This window comes from Bos javanicus, chromosome 2, assembly GCF_032452875.1.
Source record: "Bos javanicus breed banteng chromosome 2, ARS-OSU_banteng_1.0, whole genome shotgun sequence".
Lineage (NCBI taxonomy): Eukaryota > Metazoa > Chordata > Mammalia > Artiodactyla > Bovidae > Bos > Bos javanicus.
In genome coordinates, this window is record NC_083869.1 from 37,836,296 (window position 1) to 37,859,437 (window position 23,142).

Here is a 23,142-nt window from a genome sequence, read left to right on the forward strand (position 1 = left end):
CACACAAATAAACTCTTTTAGAAAAATGTAAGACAATTCAAATCTTACATTTCAAAATAAAGCTAGCACTGGTATGGAACACAGCAAGGGTCCTGTTTTTACCCCTTGCTCTACAGGAGGTGGAGCACATAGTTAATGTGGACTAAGGTGTAGAGACCTGCAGTAAGAGAGCTACTGGCCGGCATCCTGAACCCTCAAAATTCCTCATTATAAAGCCTATAATTTCATTTTGAATATTATTTAGGATATAAAATACTTTGAAAACCCTATATAAAAATTCACTTAAAAGTAACTTTAAGATATCATAACCTAAATGTCTTATTAAACATGTACTGACCTATTTATCCCGTTCTGGCATTCAAAAGCAAATGATATATTCACATAAATTCTTTGATCTCATGTACAGACATCATCAAATTTAGTATGTGTCTCAGTTCAGTTTAGTTCAGTTCAGTCGCTCAGTCGTGTCCGACTCGTTGCGACCCCACGAATCACAGCACGCCAAGCCTCCCTGTCCATCATCAACTCCTGGAGTTCACTCAAACTCATGTCCATCAAGTCAGTGATGCCATCCAGCCATCTCATCCTCTGCCGTCCCCTTCTCCTCCTGCCCCCAATCCCTCCCAGCATCAGAGTCTTTTCCAATGAGTCAACTCTTCACATGAGGTGGCCAAAGTACTGGAGTTTCAGCTTTAGCATCAGTCCTTCCAAAGAAATCCCAGGGCTGATCTCCTTCAGAATGGACTGGTTGGATCTCCTTGCAGTCCAAGGGACTCTCAAGAGTCTTCTCCAACACCACAGTTCAAAAGCATCAATTCTTTGGCGCTCAGCCTTCTTCACAGTCCAACTCTCACATCCATACATGACCACAGGAAAAACCATAGCCTTGACTAGACGGACCTTTGTTGGCAAAGTAACGTCTCTGCTTTTCAATATGCTATCTAGGTTGGTCATAACTTTTTTTCCAAGGAGTAAGCGTCTTTTAATTTCATGGCTGCAGTCACCATCTGCAGTGATTTTGGAGCCCAAAAAAATAAAGTCTGACACTGTTTCCACTGGTTCCCCATCTATTTCCCATGAAGTGATGGGACCGGATGCCATGATCTTCGTTTTCTGAATGTTGAGCTTTAAGCCAACTTTTTCACTCTCCACTTTCACTTTCATCAAGAGGCTTTTTAGTTCCTCTTCACTTTCTGCCATATCTAAAGAATGATATTCACTTTCTAGCCACTTACTACCCAGAAGATTTTAATTAATTTTTTTTAACCAGTCAAGTTTCTTGAATGTCTGAGGAAACTTTATTTTCATTAAGATTGTAAAAATACATAATATAACAGCATTTTCAGCCCTCAATTCATGGACAAGCACCATAAATATCTGTTTTGAGTCCTTCTGTGGGGTAGAGTACAGGCCCTGCATCATCAGTAACTGCCCAGTCAACATTTGGCAGAGCATATCCCTGATAGCTCAGTTGGTAAAGAATCTGCCTGCAATGCAGGAGACCCTGGTTCGATTCCTAGGTTGGGAAGATCTGCTAGATAAGAAATAGACTAGCCACTCCAGTATTCTTGGGCTTCCCTTGTTGCTCAGCTGGTAAAGAATATCTGCCCACAATGCAGGAGACCTGGGTTTTATCCCTGGGTTGGGAAGATTCCCTGGAGAAGGGAAAGGCTACGCACTCCGGTATGCTAGCCTGGAGAATTTCATGGACTGTATAGTGCACGGGGTTGCAAAGAGTTGGACATGACTGAGTGACTTTCATTCATGCTAGGTTTCTAGGTAGTGAGACTTAGGAGTCTAGCAAAGTTGTAATAGAATGCTTTAAAACTCCCCTGAAAGCTCTCATGGATCCCTAATTTGTCCCACATTCCCTTACATAATTACCCTGTTTCCTTCTCTTCTCTATTATCCCCCAACATAAGTGTGCAGGGTTTCCAAACTACTGAATGGAGGAATGAAATAGGAAAAAAAATAAAAAAGGCCTGTTAGAAGGAATGAAAAGGAATGACTATAATGAAAATGGAAAGTAAAGTCCATTCAACCAGAATTCTTGATATATAATGGGTGAGCCAAAAACACTGCTCAGGCACCCTCCATGGCAAATGGTCAAGTGGCTGGACATGACTGTTAAATTCGTAGTTTTAATATCCAGCATTCTTCTTTTAAAAAATATAAATGAAAAGAGGAAAGTGAAAGAGGAAGCAGTTGGTCTGTTTTAACTTTCTTTCTCCTCTTTGATCCCTTTCCCATTCATGCCACAATGAGCCAATGTGATTGATGCAAAATGCATTACAGAGTATGGTGGAACATACTGTGCTGATGCATAATCTAATTTAATTTTAATAAATACTCTGCATTTAAACTATTAAAGAAAGCATCCATCACTCAGATTTTGAGAAATATGACCTTTCTAGCTTTATAAAAATGAAAGAAAGTTTTAACCATAATTTTAGTCAGTGTGCCACAACAGAGACCCAGTGCAAAGAAATATTTTTAAAAAAGAAAAGAAAATTAAGAGTTGGATCACTAAACATTTAAGCTTTTTGTTATACAACATTTAAAACACACATATATATATGTATATATAAAAGAAAACAGTATAATGAAGCCTCTATAGATTTCATCACCCAGCTTCAACAAATAAAAGGGAACATGTGCTCAACACTTTTCACCTATTCCCTTACTCACTATTTTCTCTGCATTACTAGATTACTTTGAACCAAGCCTCAGATATCTTATTACTTTAGATGTATCTTTAAATATAGACTTTTTATAAGATTTCTCTTTGATGTGAACCATTTTTCAGAAAGTCTTTATTCAAACAATATTGCTTCTGTCTTATGTTTCGGTTTTTTGGCCACGAGACATGTGGGACCTTAGTGCCATGATCAGGGATCAAACTCACACCCCCTGCCTTGGAAGGTGAAATCTTAAGCACTGGACCACCAGAGAAGTCCTTAAACACAGAGACTTTACCAGTAAAATTCTTCACATCAACAAGTATCTAGTCAGTGTATTCAAAGTCCCTGTTTGAATTTTTTAAAAAACCGTTGACTGAACCAACACCAAATCAAGGTCCACACATTGTATTTGGTTGCTATGTCTCTAAAAATTTCCTTTCATGCAAAATTTCGCCCTCTCTCTTACTTTTTCTTCTGTTTCAACTGATTTCATTTGCTATGCAAAATTCCCAACTGGATCTAACTAACACATCAGCACAGTGTCATTTACTGTTAATCTGTCTCCAATTTCCTATGAATTGGTACTTAAATCCAGATAACTGAGAAATCTGAGGGCAAGAATATGTCACAGGTAATGGTATGTACTTCTCATTGCCTCTCATCAGAAGGCCAAAAGTTCCGTCTGTGTTCTGCTTTGTAGAACATAAGATCAATGAGTTCAGGCGCTGTCAGCCTGATCCATTTATTGTAAAGTTTCTCATCAATTTTCAGTTAATGATTTTAGCCAGTCACTGATGATCATTGATGAAGATACACTGTTTTGTTAGTGGCTGCAAAAAAACCTCAGCCAAGATTTTAACTTTTAGACTTTAATGTACTACTCGAGTCAATAGTAGTTTCTACCTTTGTATTTACGTTCATAAGGAATACAAAAGTGCTTTACTTACTACTTCTAAATAAGTCTTTACTGAAAAGTATTTTGCTAATGCTGCTCAGGAAATAGATACAAATCTGTATTTTGTACTTCCAAAACACCAGTTCTTAGATGACGGTTGATAATTTTGCTTGACTTTTCTCTGTGGCTCAAATAGCCTCTTTATTGATAATGTAACTAAAGCTGGGTATAGATCAACCTTTAACTGATGTGTTCTGAAGCAGAAACAACAGATCATAAGATCCTAGAATAACTGGCTGCTATTTTTCTTTGAAAAAAAATATAAAAGGCTAAAAGAAATAAATACACACGCACACCCTAAAGACATTCTTCCCTGGCCTCTAAGCAATCCAATAACGCAAACCAATGCTGTGTCTAAACTATGTGACAGTGGTTAAAATGCATAATTGTTTAGTGTAAGATTTTTTTAGCTATGAAAATCTGTAGCCCACAGGCTTTCTTTCTCTTCAGTTTTAGAGTGCTTTTCTCCCTATTTAATTGGAGAGTAACACAACAGCAGAGCAGAAAAATCTATGCAAGAAACAGATTAGACTGATTTGTTATTAAATAGATTGTGAAGCCTCAGGGAGGATAGCTATAATAACAATTTAGTCACTACAAAGTCTGGCAAACTTGTCAGTTGTTTCTCCCTGCCCTTAGCAGACATGCCATGTTCATTTTTATGGCAAGCTGATTAATTGCTGAAAATGCACTAATGAATGGCTCTCACTTTTAGGTGGATAATCACATTTCCAATTTCCTTTTCTATACATCATTGGCTACAATGTATACAGTAGTTCGTCTCTGAAGGACTAAGGAAACATCACATCACACACATCAGTCTTTCTCTGCTGTGTCCTTAATCTGCCAATGATAATGAGAATGTGAACTTAATACCAACCTTCCTTTAGCTCATCATGGAGAGTAAAAGGATTAGATGAAAGCATGGTAAACTGCCCCCCTCCCCACCAAATGAACCGCAGAGAGTACATTAGTGGCAACTTTTCTCAAGATTGTTTACAGAATCTTTGAAATAATATCTACATGACTTCTTGTAACATGCCTATGACCAACCAAGAATAGAAATAGCAGCCAATTCAAAGTTTCTGTGAAGGAGAGACAAAACAGTGGTAGTAACTAATTCTTGACAGCACGGTGGAAAACCAATAGAATAACATTATCTTTAAGAGAAAATATCTTAATGTTAAAATCAGGTTAACATTATTGTAATTGTATGTTATTACAATAATAATAAAAACCAAAGCAAACAAAAACAAACCAAAACAGAAACCCTTGAACAATAAGCAGATAATGAGTATAAAACATTAACTAGCAAAAATGTTTACTATATCATACATGATATATCATATATCATAGGTGCTCAATGGCTATGGCTCTCTTCCCTCTAATATAATTCCAAAAAGTAATTTTACTTAAAGATATGAGAATCAAAAACACCAAAGTAAGGCCTCCCTGCAAAGAGACAGGGCAATGTAATTTGATCAACATAGCACTCTTCAAAAATTAAAAATAATATAATATAGACATATATTTCATGCTTCTAAGTTGCTCTGTCATATGGCTAATTAATTACACACAATGGTCCCTCCTATTAGAGTTGAAATTCCAGGCTTCTGTATTTTGTATCTCTGTGATAAAGCAAAGGCATACTATTTATTGAATGAATTTAGAGAGGACATCATAAGCATTTGCAGAAGAAAACAAATGCAATCACTAAAGGAAATATAGAAAGAGAAAGGAATGTTAGTATCATCTGTTTGGGTAGATTTGGAGAATTTGGGATCCATTTTTATATATCACATATAGAGGGTGGTTTCTCCTCCATACTAGTCATAACACTAAGGATTTATATTCTAAAAACAGATTAATATGGTATTCTTTATGTTGTAGTGTACCAAGGCCTATACTATTTTAGATGTATATCCCAGAGTTACTCCAGCTCAGTAAGACTAATGATAGAAATGAAAAGAATAAACCAAATTCCTCATTAGAAAAATAGACAAAGGATATGAATAGAAGAGGAAATGCAAATATTATCAAAAGGATGTGAAAAGATACTTAACCCTACCACCCATCAAGAAAATGCAAAGTAAAATGAGAAAATATTAGATTGAGCATGCCTAATATCAAATGTTGGCTAAAAAAGATAAAAAAAAGAGAGAGAAGGAGGGGGAACCTGGAACTTTTTCACATACTGCTTGAGAGGGTGCATTTGTTGTGGTAACCTGAGAAAGCAATTCAGCAAGATCTAGAAAAATGGAAAACATGCATTCATTATGTCCCAAGTATTCTACTTCTAATGATACCTTTTTTAGAACCTCATATATGTAAAACAGGAGATATGTCTCCAAATGTTCACTACTGCATTACTTAAAACACTTAAAAGTGGAACATAAATGTTCTTCAATAGGGGAAAGGAGAGTTTAATATCCTGTGACATAAATAAATAATAGCAGTTAAATAAACTGGATCTACACATATCAATATGAATAGATAGATCTCAAACACGGAGTAATCAAGATGAATCACACACAGAGTATATCATATGTGTATGTCAACAAAAAAGCACACAAAACAGGCCATGGGTGTATATGATGAACATATATTATATAAAAGTTCACAGAGGAAGACTGTGTCTTAGTTAATACCTATTGGGAAGGGAGAATGGGACAAGGAGGTCTTGAATTTGATGTTCAGGATATTTTTTATATAAAAAGCTAAAATGATGAATTATCAATGCTTTTCAATTCTGGAATGTACCTGAATTTTTGTCATATCATTCTCTGTAATTTTTAGTATTTTTCATATCTCTCAAGATAAAGATTAAAAAATGCAAACTAATAAGAAAATACAGAATTAAAGTAATTATTATATTAATTCCTATAAGGCAGTAAATCTTTCCAAAAAGCATCCTGGCAATGGCACCCCACTCCAGTACTCGTGCATGGAAAATCCCATGGATGGAGGAGCCTGGAAGGCTGCAGTCCATGGGGTCGATGAGGGTTGGATACGACTGAGTGACTTCACTTTCACTTTTCACTTTCATGCATTGGAGAAGGAAATGGCAACCCACTCCAGTGTTATTGCCTGGAGAAACCTAGGGACAGGAGAGCCTGGTGGGCTACTGTCTATGGAGTCGCACAGAGTTGGATACAACTGAAGCAACTTAGCAGCAGCAGCAGCATACACTATACAGCTATTTAAATTACTTTATAACTAATCAATATATACACATGGTTTCAAAAAACCTAATGACTAAGAGTGGGGGCTAGTAATATAATTCTTATATTGATTCAATAATTCATCACTGTTACCTAATTTAGGAATTGTAATTATAGAAATGAACTATGAAAAATTACAGAAAATGAAATGATGTTATTTTAATTAAATTAGTTCTTTAATAGATAATTAAATAATGGAATGGTACCTATATTTTAGACACATGGACTTCTGAATTTTGAAAAGTATTTTCCTCTTCATTAATTAGGAAAGTTGATACACCTGGGCTGCTTCTGTATTTAACCAAATGTATTAAAATAGTCTTAATCTGAAACTTTGATGCCAGCTATAAACTTGATCTCTTTTTGTGGCTCCTTCTAACCATATCACCATCTTAACATTTTAAAATGCTCAGTTTAAGCAATAACTAATTCATTTTCAAATATTTATTCACTATGATTACAGCATTTTGTTGTTTAATGTTTCAGGTCCATAAAAGATTCTAATATTTATGATACTATTACTTGGCTTAAAATCCAAATTCTATATGGTCACGTTTCTTAGATTAAAATAGGTCATCTTAATGGAACAGTGGTTGAAGTACCTTGAACTCATGCCCTACATGCTATGCTAAGTCACCTGAGTCGTGTCCGACTCTGTGCGACCCTATGGAAAGCAGTCTACCAGGCTCCTCTGTCCATGGGATTCTCTAGGCAAGAATACTGGAGGGGGTTGCCATTTCCTTCTCCATATACCCTACATAAGACTTAGTTTATGGAGTTTAATTCAAATGTACAGAGATAGTTGCCACTTGGATCTGTATATTCCAGATGAAACTGGCTTGTGATCTCAATGGCATTGTGAAGTATCAATTAAAAGGCCTTTTGAAAGAACTGTGCTTGAGTAATTTGCTCCAGAAAAGGGCTTATATAGAGCTGTAGTCAGCCACAAACTCATTTGTATCTTTTACTATGTTAACACAGGAGAGTTGAATCATAAACATATCCCGTTACTAAATTTGTTCACAAGAGCATCCATTTATTAAATATTCACTATAGTGATCCCGAAGAGGGTTTCTGATAATTACATTCAAATATCAAATAGTTTATTCTTCATTTAGTCTGAATTTTAAGTCAACATAGAGAGCTTTTGTTTGTTTGACCATTAAGGGTCACCAGTGACCAAACACAAGGCGAAGAAAGAAAATATGGTGAACTACATGCTGATTGCTGAGTGTCAGAGAACTCTCAAACAGCTTACATACTACACACTTAAAACTAACTCAGTTAACTCAGCAACATACAATGGTTTACCATAACAGAGCAAAGGAGAGAGAAAAGCAGGCAAGTCCTTTGGAGGGATTAGGAGAGGCTCAGATAGAGGCTTAGATAGAGAGGCTCAGAGGGGAATCTTGACTACTCTGTGTCTCTTCCTGATGCCAAAGAAAGAATGCCGGGAGCAGAACCCTTGGGATGTTCTCCTCCTAAAATCTGAGACATAGCATTATTCTCAGTTGCTAAAAAGCCTGGAAACAATCAAAAAAACCCATTACGTGATAAAAGAATAAACAAAATATAGTATATCCATGTTGTTGTTCAGTCACTAAGTCGTGTCTGACTCTTTGCAACCTCATGGACAAGGATGCCAGACTTCCCTGTCTTTCACTATCTCCCTGAGTTTGTTCAAACTCGTGTCCATTGAGTTGATGATGCCATCCAACCATATCAATCCCTCTGTCATCCCCTTCTCCTCTTTCCCAGCATCAGAGTCTTTTCCAAAGAGTTCAAGTGGCCAAAGTATTGGAGCTTCAGCTTCAGCATCAGTCCTTCCAATGAATCATCAGGACTGATTTTCTTTAGGATTCACTGGCTTGCTCTCTTACTGTCCAAGGGACTCTCAAGAGTCATCTCCAGCACCACAGTTCAAAACCATCAATTCTTCAGTGCTTAGCGTTCTTTATAGTCCAACTCTCACATCCAGCCTCAACTACTGGAAAAATCATAGCTTTGACTATATGGACCTTTGCTGGCAAAGTGATGTCTCTGCTTTTTAATATGCTGTCCAGGTTTGTCATAGCTTTTCTATCAAGGGGCAAGCATCTCTTAATTTTGTGGCTGTAGTCATCATCTACAGTGATTTTGGAACCCAAGAAAATAAAATCTGTCACTGTTTCCATTTTTTTTCCATCTGTTTGCCATGAAGTGATGGGAACTGAATATTCATTGGACGGACTGATGCTGAAGATGAAACTCCAATACTTGGGCCACCTGATGCGAAGAACCAACTCATTGGAAAAGACCCTGATGCTGGGAAAGATTGAAGGTGGGAGGAGAAGGGGATGACAGAGGATGAGATGGTTGGATGGCATCACCAACATGATGCACATGAGTCTGAGTAGGCTCTGGGAGTTGGCAATAGACAGGGAAGCCTGGCATGCTGCAGTCTATGCGGTCACAAAGAGTCGGGCATGACTGAACTAACCTGAACTGAACTGATGGGACCTGATGCCATGATCTTGGTTTTTGAATGTTGAGTTTTACGTCCGCTTTTTCACTCTCCTCTTTCACCTTCATCAAGAGGGTCTTTAGTTCCTCTTCACTTTCTGCCATTAAGGACTATTTATCTGTTATTTGTATATCTGAGGCTGTTGATATTTTTCTTGGCAATCTTGATTCTAGCTTGTGAGTCATCCAGCTCAGGATTTTGCATGATATACTCTGTATAGAAGTTAAAAAAGCAAGGTGACAATATACAGCTTTAACGTACTCTTTTCCCAATTTTGAACCAGTCTGTTGTCCTATGTCACATTCTAACCGCTGCTTCTTGACCTGTATACAGGTTTCTCAGGAAGACAGGTAATGTGGTTCGGTATTCCCATTTCTTTAAGCATTTTCCAGTTTGTTGTGATCCACATACTCAAAGGCTTTAGTATAGTCAATACAGCAGAAATCAATGTTTCTTTTTGGAATTTCCTTGCTTTTTCTATGACCCACCAGATGTTGGCAAGTTGATCTCTGGTTCCTCTGCCTTTTCTAAATCCAGCTTGTAACCCAAATATGTACATATGGTATATCCATATAGTAAAATATTATTTGGAGATAAAAAGGGATAAAGAACTGATATTTAAAACATGGATGAACCTTGAAATTACCATGGTAAGTGAAAGAAGCCAGTTACAAAAGGCTATATAGGAAACGTCCAGAATAGGCAAACCCATAGAGACAGAAAATAGATTATTTGTTCCTAGGGGTAGCGGGAAGGAAGAATAGGGAAGGAGTGTTAATAAGTGTGCGTGTGTAAGTCACTCAGTCGTGTCTGATTCTTTGGGATCCCATGGCCTGTAGCCTGCCAGGCTTCTGTCCATAGGATTCGTCAGGCAAGAATACCAGAGTAGGTTGCCATTCCCTTCTCCAGGGGATCCTCTCAACCCAGGGATCGAACCTGTGTGCCCCACACTGCAGGCATATTCTTTACCATCGAGCCACCAGGGAAGTGTGCTAATGGGTAGCGGGTTTCTTTTCGGAATGGTGAAAATGTTCTTAAATTAGACAGTGGTGATGACTGCACAGCTCTGTGAATATACTAAAAATTAGTGAAGGCGTTCATACAATTAAAAGAATCAAGTTTATGATATATGAAATATATCTCAATAAAATTACTATTATAAAAAATCCAGGTTTTGGCTGGTAAGAGTACTCAAGGTCAAAGGGACAAAACTTTATCAAGCATCTTCCTCAAGTGGTACATTAAATAAGTAATAAGCTGTCAATGCATAAGCATTCAGTCTTTTCAAAGACTCTCCAATTGAGCAAGTATATTTCACAATGACTAAAAATACTTGCTGAAGAAAAGACCTGACCCATGAAAGAGCCTTTTCTGAGACTGTCAGCCCTAAGGCATTTTTAGAATTTTTAATAGTATCAATAGAAGCCTGATGGGCACTATCCTATAAAGTATTAAAAAAAAGTTTGAATGGCAGTGGGGAATCAAATCTTTTCATTAAAAAATAACAGAGTCCTTTTCCTAAATGGTGGTAAGAAGACTATTTGTCAAGATTGTATGACCTTTTTGAAACCATAAAGAATTCTATTCTAGCAAAGCTTTACCTAACTCAAAAGGGAGAGATAATCTTAGGATGAGAGGGAAGCTTTTTAATTTCAATAATGCCACTCATTTCCCCCCTCATTCAGTTGATAGATAAGGACAGGAGTTTTTTCAGGGTTTAGAGTAACTTCCCAATACCAACGACAGCCAGTTAAAGGACAGAGAATGCAAAGGAGCCAACTGTATCCAACTGGCATAAACAAATTTTAAAACAATGTGCAAAAAAAATAAAATCAAAGCAACAATTTTAAACTAAGCTTTAATTTCAAAAGTTGTCATTAGTATTTTCCACAATTAATAAAATATGCACTTTTTAACTATGTCTTTTTGACTTCAATATAAATGAAAATTTAGTGCTTCATCTTAAGGAGTAGGCAAGCTACGATTTACTTAGAAGGTAAAATGTGTGGAACCAACGTGTCCCAAAGAAATAAACTTTCTCCTTTATCAAGAAGTAAATGAGAAGTGAAATTTCTATTTCTGGGCATTGCTAAGATTCTAAGCCTACTATTAGAAATAGTTTTGGAATTGTGTACTATAAAATCTCAGAGATAATTTCTTGAATTGTGAGATCATATTTATATTTACTGACTTTTCATTTTGAACTATATTTTCTTCTCCTTTCACAATTTTGTTACCCAGTAAGCTGACCACTAGTATAATTTCTCTGCTTGGATAAAACATGCAATACAGACCATAACCTGAATACTGGAAGGCTGCATGTACCTTGCAGTAGTTCCAAGTCCTCTACCCCGAGTGCAGCTTGCCATGGCAAGGCTGTAGTCATCTCTAACCACTGCTAAATTAGCATCCTTTGGGTACAGCTCCAAGTACTTGTCTCCCTGACAACTCCTCAGGCTGGTGGGAGCCACTGAGACTTAGAAGTGGCATATTAAAGTGGGGCTCTGGGAATAAGACAAAAGTTAGCTGGAGGGAACTATCTCAAACTTTTCTTGAAGAGAATGAAATGCAGCGAATTTTTAGAAGTGGATGCCTCTTTTGAACGGTTAACATTTTATATATTGATCATGATGGTGGTTATGCAACTAAACGACAAATTGCCCAAAACCATAGAACCATATGCTACCAAGGGTAAATTTTACTGTAAGTAAATTATACTTCAGTAAACTTGATCTAAAAAAGTGGTTATCTATGAATGATAAAATTAAGGATTTTTCTCTTTATATTTTCTTGAACTTTACAAACTAAGTAACTCCACAGTCAGTTAAAAAGAATGTAGCTTTGGACACCCTTGTCCCCTTCTATGCCCTTGGAAGTGTACGTAGGCAGAGTAAGTCTAAGTTCCCTCGCTAAATCAGCTGAGGTGAGAAAAACACCCTACTGATGATACTGCAAAGAGAAAAAGAATAAATCCTACATTCATGGAAATTTGGATTTGAAGGTGGTTGCTCAGCCCATGGGAAGCAGAACTTTTAAAGGGCATTATTTTCCTCTGAGGTGCCTGTGCTCTGAGATTCTCCTGAGATGAGCTGTACATACCTCAGCCTTCCCTGAGGACCACTTCTGTTGCTAAGGCACGAGCACCACGCACCTGCACAGTGATCTGCAACACGGACCTCTCACACCTTGGAACCCAAGGCCACCCACGACTCCAAGAGGCTCTGCAGACAGAACATCACCATGGCAGGCTGCCTGCATGGAGACCTGAAATTGACCCCTCCATCTACATAGGCTTAATATCATTCCCCAACCAAACTGGAGTGACAGAATCGATCTCTTGGAGAATTACTTTAGCTAAGTTGCTTCCCTATCCATTCATAAACTCTTTAGCAACCAAAGGGAGAACCCTATGAGCCTGATACTGTATTGTAATTCAGAGAGGAAATACCAGGCATGCTGCCTGCCTCATCGTGCAGAGGTCTAATAGTGGCACACAAGAGAATCCTCTCAAGTCTCAGCCCCAGGGACAGTAAATCCTCCTGAGCAACCGGGTTTGTGCTTATCTTCCAGACACTCTAAATCACGTAATTCATTGACGTTTCTTTCTTTAGCCTGGCAACCAGGACAGAGTCAAAGTGGCTCTTTACTTTGAGCCAGTGCATGGTGTACTAATAAGAAACATTTTGTATACTATTTTAACCTTTCCTTCATCTTATTTTCCTAATTTTTATTTTTGCCCTAATTCCCTCATCCACTGTTGGTTTTTGAATTTTTCAAACGTGTCAAATACATAGAGAGGTAAAATATTGAGTAGTACATAGATAACTATATCGTACTCACCACAAACGCAGAAATAAACAGATTCCACAGCCTACTTTCTATAAGGTGAAATGCTGGATACATAGATAACTGTAGTATATGCAAAACAAATGTGGAAAATTGCTATCTTCTCTATTAACTGATTCCAAGGCCCACTTTAAGTGAGGAAAAAAATTAAATATATAAATAACTATATTATACTCACTATAAATGCAGAAAAGGTATAATTTGCTTACATTCTGTAGCCTAATATTAAAATAGATAACTGTTACATACACAGGTAACTATAGCATACTTCATGCAAAGGCAGAAAGTCTCTAACTTTTCTATTAACTAACCCTGTATCTCCCCTTCAAGATTTCTCAATTTGCAGTGATTATTTTTGGTCTGATATATCATCTTCGGATATAAGCACCATTAATTCCAGATTAAGGATGATTGTATATTGATATTGCTGATGTTACTACTAGTGTTACTAATGTTTTTTTGTAGTAAATAAAACAAATGAAAAGTCGTATTGCAAACGGGAATTTTTATTACTACCTAGTTTAGAAGACTACTACTTCCAAACAGTCATTAATAGAAAACCTAGTCATCGATAATAATTAAGAGTTTTCAAACGTTCTCAGCAAGGCATATTGCAAGAGAACTGCCAAAGGCAGCTATCTCACTTTTTAGGACACTTCCTAAATAACCACATGCATGCAAAGGTCCAGTTTCCCTACTATAAAATGGAGACACCTCATGGCAGGGTTCAAAATTCATCTTTGGTACTACATATGTGAGGAAACCAAATTGCTTGTCTTTACAGCCATGTGGGAGAGGGCTCCACAGTATATTATTGAGCACAATATTAGAGTCATTTATTCAATAGGTGGGGCTTCCCTCATAGCTCAGTTGGTAAAGAATCCACCTGTAATACAGGAGACCCCGGTTCGATTCCTGGGTCGGGAAGATCCACTGGAGAAGGGATAGGCTACCCACTCCAGTATTCTTGGACTTCCCTTGTGGCTCAGCTGGTAAAGAATCCACCTGCAATGCAGGAGACCTGGGTTCGATCCCTGGGTTCGGAAGATACCCTGGAGAAAGGAAAGGCTACCCACTCCAGTATCCTGGCCTGGAGAATTGCATGGACTATAGTCCATAGGGTCGCAAAGAGTCAGACACGATTGAGCAACTTATACTCACTCACTCGTTCAATAGGCCCTCCTGCCACTGCCTCCTCCTTGTTCACCTGGTGAGGCCAATATGGCAAGAACTTCAGACAACTGAAAAAGTAAATCGAAGTATGCTTTTTGTTACCCTGTTAGATCATATCTGGACTTGGAAAAATAAAATCTTACAGATCACCTTACAAACTCTGACACAGGATCTAAATCAAACAATGTGGAAGAGAACTGGTTTTCAAATCCTCTACCCTGTTGAAAGACTCCATCCTCCTCACTTCCAAGTAAGACGGACCTGAATCCTGAAAGGAAGCTTCCTGGCTGGAAGCAGTGATGGCACTTTTAAGGTCCTTCGAGCAAATCAGAAATGGCTGAAAGGAAAGGGGGTTTGGGTCTGAGAGCTATTTTCTTTATCTTTAGATTCTGCTTCTGAGACTGTTGGTGGGGATTGGCAGACAAAAGGGGGATCTCTCAAGTGATACAGTAAAAGCCTATCTCCCTTCACTGACACTATTTTCTCAATGGCTCTTGCCAGTGTTAAACCTGGGCAAAGTAACTGCATCAATAGTCTTCCTAAAGGTCCACCAAAAAGCACACTGAAAGGTGTGAAAACGCAGATATGAGAAGGCGAGAATATCAAGTAAGTGACCAACAGTAAAGCATGCTTACCTGAGGAACTTAAACCAAACTGAGCTTCATTAAATAACATTATTCATTCAATGAACACTTAGCAGGGGCCAGGGCTGTGGGGGTGGGGGCTGGGGTGGGCCTTACCACCTCATAGGAGGCTAATACATGCACAGAGGAACAGTTATGAGTTTAGATGAAGAGGTGACTTCCCTGGAGAAATATGGGAAAGGCTGTAAGAGTTGATTAGCACTTAGTTGGGGATATCAAGAATACATAAGAATCCAACTGAGATGGGACCAGGACAATCAAAGTGAGTCAGTTATCATTCCAAGAAGAATTCACAGAATAAAGAAACCCACTTTCTTCTCAACCCCTAAGGTTCCATAACAGATTCCTGTCCTGCTGCCTGGCCTCTCTTCATTCTGACCTCACCCTACACTATCAGAACAACTGCCTCCAACTACAACGTGTTTCAACATGTCTACTTTACAGACCTAATGGAAGGTGACACTCATCTTCACGGGTTCGCAGTGCTCCAGAATCAAAGGCCAGCTTTACTCTTCCAATCTCAAAAGCCACAAGGTGCTTTTAGGACACATCCTAGCACTACCGTGCCTTGGGGGCCTCCAATACCGCAGTGTGGCACACACATCTGTGCATACTTTCCCTCTTTCTTGGGTCAGCCAGGCTCCCATTTCTGCAGGACCCACTCATTCACCCACATTCTCCGGCTGAGCTCCAGTGCCATGCCAGGCACCAAGCTGGGCACTGAGAATCAGACACAAAGCCACAAACCACCCACATGATTTTACTAACCGATTTCTAACAAACTTGTGGAATAACCTAATTCATACTATATAACCCTAAATTTAGTTCATCTTTTAAAACTTTTAGTACAGAAAAGTATCTAATCACCAGGCATGTACCAATAATCCCCTTGTATAACCAATATTAATATTTTTGTTATGTTTATTTCAGATGGCAATCTTGAATAAAATGTTACAGATTTGGCTAAAGCTGAATTCCTAATAGTTCCCTCCTTCCCTTTCTTCCCTAGAGGTACCACTATCTTAAATTGGTATCATCCAGAAATATTTTTTATAATTCTACTAGAGATGCACTGATGTATAAACAATACTAAACACTATTTAAATTCAGTATCACATATATTTTTAAATGTTCATAAGGATAACCTCATATCTATTCTTTTGTAACTTGTAGTTTTCACTCAAAAGTCTGTTTTGCAAATATGTCCATGTTGACACATGTAGTTATTTCATTTTAATGGCTCTTGAGTTTACTTACTCACAGTGAATTTCCACAGCTCAAGCTGATTTTAGAAAAGGCAGAGGAACCAGAGATCAAATTGCCCACATCCACTGGATCATCGAAAAAGCAAGAGAGTTCCAGAAAAACATCTATTTCTGCTTTATTGACTATGCCAAAGCCTTTGACTGTGTGGATCACAATAAACTGTGGGAAATTCTGAAAGAGATGGGAATACCAGACCACTTGACCTGCCTCTTGAGAAACCTGTATGAACAACAGACTGGTTCCAAATAGGAAAAGGAGTACGTCAAGGCTGTATATTGTCACCCTGCTTATTTAACTTATATGCAGAGTACATCATGAGAAACACTGGGCTGGAAGAAGCACAAGCTGGAATCAAGATTGCCGGGAGAAATACCAATAACCTCAGATATGCAGATGACACCAGCCTTATGGAAGAAAGTGAAGAGGAACTAAAAAGCCTCTTGATGAAAGTGAAAGAGGAGAGTGAAAAAGTTGGCTTAAAGCTCAACATTCAGAAAACTAACATCATGGCATCTGGTCCCATCACTTCATAGCAAATAGATGGGGAAACAGTGGAAACAGCGTCAGACTTTATTTTTGGGGGCTCCAAAATCACTGCAGATGATGATTGCAGCCATGAAATTAAAAAGTGCTTATTCCTTGGAAGGAAAGTTATGACCAACCCAGACAGCATATTAAAAAGCAGAGATATTACTTTGCCAACAAAGGTCCGTCTAATGAAGGCTATGGTTTTTCCAGTGGTCATGTATGGATGTGAGAGTTGGACTGTGAAGAAAGCTGAGCACCGAAGAACTGATGCTTCTGAACTGTAGTGTTGGAGAAGACTCTTGAGAGTCCCTTGGACTGCAAGGAGATCCAACCAGTCCATCCTAAAGGAGACCAGTCCTGGTGTTCATTGGAAGGACTGATGCTGATGCTGAAACTCCAATACTTTGGCCACCTCACGTGAAGAGTTGATTCATTGGAAAAGACCCTGATGCTGGGAGGGATTGGGGGCAGGAGGAGAAGGGGACGCCAGAGGATGAGATTGCTGGATGGCATCACCGACTCAATGCACATGAGTTTGGGTGAACTCCAGGAGTTGGTGATGGATAGGGAGGCCTGATGTGCTGCGATTCATGGGGTCGCAAAGAGTCGGAGACAACTGAGTGACTGAACTGAACTGAACTGATTCACAGTTTATTTCCCATATCTATCCTGATTCTAAGTTTTTACTTTTCCAAATGATATAGTAAGCATTTGTATTTGTCTTCCTGTACATACCTGTCAGACTTTCTCCTATGATATTAAGTTCTTAGTTTTAAGTCCTACTCTCTGGCCTGCTGATTCTTCTCATGGTTGAGTTTTTTTTTTTACTTGAGTTTTTAATTATCTGATTGTGAGCTCATCTTTGGTGATGTTAGTTTCTCAGCTGGAGATTCTTAAACAATGCATATGGTTACATTTGGACTCTAAATTCACATGGGGTACAGCCCTGGGGTTGTCCAAGAGTGCATTTGAGGCCCATGGCTTATGTTTCTAAGTTCAAGTGTACCACCACGAGCACACAAGGCCTCACTCTTTGGTCCCTAAAGGAGTATTAAACCTAAGACTCTAGTGCTTTGCTGGGGGCTTGACTATGCCCAGGCCTCCTGCACTGGCAGCTCAAATACTCGTGACCCTGGCTTCTGGTTCTGTATTTCTAGAACCTGAGGATTTTCTTTGCTCCTTTACTATTTCTTCTAGTTATTGACCTATATTATTGAATATCAAGTATTTCTAGGAGCTTACTGAGAAACTTTTATGTTCATTTTCGTTGTCTAAATTGTCAGAATAAACATCTTAACTGAATTCTTTAAATATTGATTTAATTTTTCTAATAGTATAAATTATATTTGAAAAAAATCTGTTGGTTCATACTTTTTGGAAATGTTCAACACTACATTACTGAGCTTGTGAATTGCTCTTTTTTGTGCTGAAGATACAGATAACCTTAAAAAAAAACTGGATAAAATTAAAACAAATTTTTGTTTTGACAATTTTAACTTTCTTAATAAATTATCTAATTGAGTTATATGTTAGAAATTTTTGACTTATAATTTTATACCTTGCTTATAATTTCTCATCTTAAAAAAACTGATGTTTTTAAAATGTTCACATTATTTGATATCTTTGTTTAAAGTTTTCTTTATTTGCATGCTTCATGATGTACTAAACATACGTATGTGCATAACTGTTAAGGATCAAAGATGAAAAAATTCATGAGAATACAATTTATCTGTCTAGTAATTTTAAATGGATAGCAATCAGCTACAAACAGCATTCTACTCACCAAGTAGGATTTTTTGGCTATGAATAATAGGAGATACTGAGAAGTACAACAAATATGATGTTAGAAACAACTGAGAGACAAGTTACTACGGGCACACACCTACTTAGAAATAAACAAACTAAGCTTAAAAATGCAAGCAACAGAAGTATTGCATAGTAGGCTTTCTTGGAATATGTAAATACTAAGGAAGAAACCCACAGATTGGATCAACAGTGATTCACCAGTTGGAGTTGTGGCAGTAATTCATATTCTAATGATGTTTTAAAATAGCGTAACAAGTTATTTAAATATAAAACAATACTTGTGATTAAATGTTTTTTTGGTCCAGTAATAAACTCGTTTTGTGCTGATTTGAATATACAATTATTTCAAATAGTAATCATTTCATATAGTATTTTTACAGAGTTCTAGAAAACTCAAGGTAAATTGAAGGCATTTTTCAAAGCTAGCTAAATGCTATTACTTGGAAATACTTCTTAGTTAAAAAGGAAAAAAAAACAAAAAACCAATATCAGGTTTCCAAAATCAATTAGCTTTACCAAATAATTAGCAATTAATTGTTAAAACCATTCATTAACTTTGTCTACATATAATAAATCAAATTTCTAAAGGCAGCTTAGTGGCTTTTGTTAGAGAATCGTACCAGTGCCGTATAAAACACTTCAAGTACAAAACCGAAGGATAATCAATATTGCAAGAGGTTTCTCAAAATTAGAATAAATTGACGTTGGTGGTATCAATTTTAGGAAGACAAGTTAACAGTGACAACACTAAAAGCATCATCTGCTGCATCTAGGACAATTAATGTGGCCCGTGACTTGAAGGCGGTTAAGAAGATAAAGGCATTTAAAAAGAGCCATGGGTGTACACGTGTTCCCCATTCTGAACACCCCTCCCACCTCCCTCCCCATACCATCCCTCTGGGTCATTCCAGTGCACCAGCCCTGAGTACGTGTACACCCACGGAAGATTCATGTTGATGTATGACAAAACCAATACAATATTGTAAGGTAATTAGCCTCCAATTAAAATAAATAAATTTCTATTAAAAAAAATAAGCTTGCAAACTAAAAAAAAAAAAAAAAAAGATAGAGCCATTGGCCCTGTACCTGGTGCTGGCGATGCTTGGTGATTCTGCTCCCAGCCTACATCTTTCTAGCTGACTGGCAACAATCTGCCTTTCCACCTCCAGTTCTCGGGTGAGTCGCTGAAACTGAAGCTCCTGTGATTCAAGGAAATAAAAGGAACATAAAGCACCAGGTTGCTCAGGCAGATACATGAACTCATGTATGTCACAAGAAACACAGGAACATGCCCAAACATAACACTATAGTGCGGTCTTACGAGAGCAGGGTTTTGGATGGAATTGTGGGCCTAAACAACCTACTGATTTGAACTCTTACAAACAAACTTAAAGGCACTAGAATTTCAATCTGTTTGAACTGAAATTACGTAAATCCTTATTTGGCCTTTTTTTCCTTTGGTTCTAATTGAGGTCTTCAAATAGTACTTATGCCACAGGGATGTAATGTAAGGGTTGCAGAGTCCTTACATTAGAGGCACACCAACCAATATAAATAATCTCCTCATCCTCAACAGCTAATATTTTCATCTCTCATACTGTATGTTAGCTCAGCATTAAAAAAAGTAAATTCCTGTGATGAGACTCGCTTGACAGTATTAGATACAAAACCATTCAATTGTTAAGAAAAAAAAAAAAACATTACAATACCACAAAAAAGTCTGTTATATTTATCTATAATACAAACACATTTTTCCTACTGTCACAAATGCATTCATGTGTCACTGTATGAAGGGACAAGAGAAAAAATAATGAACAAGTCTGAGTCATAATATAGAACTTAAAATTATATTAAAAAGATGGAAGATTGTCTACAGAAATTATATTTTTCATACTATGATGCATCACGAAGGCAAGTATTCTATTCTAAGAGAAATCTTTTAACATTATTTGTACTTATCTCATTGTTATCTTAACAGGATTTTAATATATAGAAAGCAGGCCATGCTATAAACTATCTATAAATCATGTACGCTCTAAAGGCTTTAGGCCACAAATAACATCTCCAATAACACCTCAAGCTCCCCTGTGCCATATTAACTCCTTACAAGTCTACTCAAAGCAAATGCTGAACTGTAAATGGTTTAATTGGACGCTGGCTACTGGTTCAAAACACCAGGGAGATGCACCTTAAGCAAAGGAACTAATCAGACATAGAACTACCTTAGTTCTGTTAATAATAATATTATTGACAACATACTATCTATGACAGTAAAATACAATTCGATTGGAAAGTGAATTAACTCCCTGTGAGATTAGGCAAAGGTAAAACTACTTGGCAGCACTGGCTGAGCAAATTCTACAAACTATTCTTAGAATCATTCTTAAGAAAACAGTCCGTGAACTCTTACTGCTTTCTGATATCGACATTTCTTTCCTAAGGAGCCCAGTTGGTGTGGGAGAATATACAGCAGTAGTAACAGTTGTTACACTGAAGAACTATACACAGAACTATACAAAAAAGATCTTCATGACCCAGATAATCACGATGGTGTGATCCCTCAGCTACAGCCAGACATCCTGGAATGTGAAGTCAAGTGGGCCTTAGGAAGCATCACTACGAACAAAGCTAGTGGAGGTGATGGAATGCCAGTTAAGCTATTTCAAATCCTAAAAGATGATGCTGTGAAAGTGCTTCAATCAATATGCCAGCAAATCTGGAAAACTCAGCAGTGGCCACAGGACTGGAAAAGGTCTGTTTTCATTCTAATCCCAAAGAAAGGCAATGCCAAAGAATGCTCAAACTATCGCACAATTGCACTCATCTCACACGCTAGTAAAGTAATGCTCAAAATTCTTCAAGCCAGGCTTCAGCAATAAGTGAACCATGAACTTTCAGATGTTCAAGCTGGTTTTAGCAAAGGCAGAGGAACCAGAGATCAAATTGCCAACATCTGCTGGATCATCAAAAAAGCAAGAGAGTTCTAGAAAAACATCTATTTCTGCTTTACTGACTTATCAAAACCTTTGACTGAGTGGATTACAACAAATTGTGGAATATTTTGAAAGAGATGGGAATACCAGACCACCTGACCTGCCTCTTGAATAACCTGTATGCAGGTCAGGAAGTTAACAGTTAGAACTGGACATGGAACAACAAACTGGTTCCAAATAAGAAAAGAAGTACGTCAAGGCTGTATATTGTCACCCTGCTTATTTAACTTATATGCAGAGTACATCATGAGAAATGCTGGGCTGGATGAAGCACAAGCTGGAATCAAGACTGCCAGGAGAAATATCAATAACTTCAGATACGTAGATAACACCACCCTTATGGCAGACAGTGAAGAAGAACTAAAGAGCCTCTTGATGAAAGTGAAAGAGGAGAGTGAAAAAGTTGGCTTAAGGCTCAACATTCAGAAAACGAAGATCATGGCACCCGGTCCCATCACTTCATGGCAAATAGATGAGGAAACAATGGAAACAGTGAGAAACTTTGTTTTTTGGGGCTCCAAAATCACTGCAGATGGTGATTGCAGCCATGAAATTAAAAGACGCTTACTCCTTGGAAGGAAAGTTATGACCACCTCAGACAGCATATTAAAGAGCAGAGATGTTTCTTTGCCAACAAAGGTCCGTCTAATCAAGGCTATGGCTTTTCCAGTGGTCATGTATGGATGTGAGAGTTGGACTGTAAAGAAAGCTGAGCGCCGAAGAATTGATGCTTTTGAACTGTGGTGTTGGAAAAGACTCTTGAGAGTCCCTTGGACTGCAAGGAGATCCAACCAGTCCATCCTACAGGAGATCAGTCCTGGGTGTTCATTGGAAGGACTGATGTTGAAGCTGAAACTCTAATACTTTGGCCATCTCATGAGAAGAGTTGACTCATTGGAAAAGACCCTGATGCTGGGGATGATTGAGGGCAGGAGGAGAAGGGGACGACAGAGGATGAGAAGGTTGGATGGCATCACCAACTCAATGGACATGAGTTTGGTTAAACTCCAGGAGTTGGTGATGGACAGGGAGGCCTGGCGTGCTGCAGTCCATGGGGTTGCAAAGAGTCAGACATGATTGAGTGACTGAACTGAACTGTTGGCCCAACAATGCTGTAAAATGGGATCATAATGGGTAAGGGGGACACTGCCTACCTCTACTTAACAATTCTTGGATCACAGGCTTCTGATCAATGTTCAGCCATAAAACACCAGATCGATAATAATTGCATAATATTCAGTTCCAGGCTAAGATTACTGATTTTAAGCACAAATACTATTATGTTTACTTCACAGTCTTTGTCCTTAAACAGCATCATAGCTTTTGTGATACACTTCCATTCTTTCAATTATTTTGTGTGTGTGTATGCTCAGTTGCTCAGCCATGTCTGACTCCCTGTGACCCCAAGGACTATAGGACCTAACTCTGTGTGACTCCATGGACTATAGCCTGACAGGTTCCTCTGTCCATGGTATTTTCCAGGCAAGAATACTGGAGTGGGTTGCCATTTTCTTCTCCAGGGGATT

General features: G+C 38.0%; 1 protein-coding gene across 20 annotated transcripts in view; it reads right to left on the bottom strand.

Moving 5' to 3' along the window:
* The window catches only part of PKP4 (plakophilin 4), a 259,383-nt gene that overhangs the window by 106,724 nt on the left and 129,517 nt on the right, over positions 1 to 23,142 (bottom strand). For 17 of the 20 annotated variants that reach the window (XM_061437200.1, XM_061437140.1, XM_061437260.1 and 14 more), the window contains one exon: positions 19,710 to 19,822. In XM_061437200.1, the coding sequence (XP_061293184.1) occupies positions 19,710 to 19,822 (113 nt within the window). Of the gene's footprint in view, positions 1 to 9,336; positions 9,573 to 14,371; positions 14,448 to 19,709; positions 19,823 to 23,142 lie in introns of all 20 variants that reach the window. The other 3 variants (XM_061437217.1, XM_061437225.1, XM_061437275.1) reach the window with 2 other exon arrangements.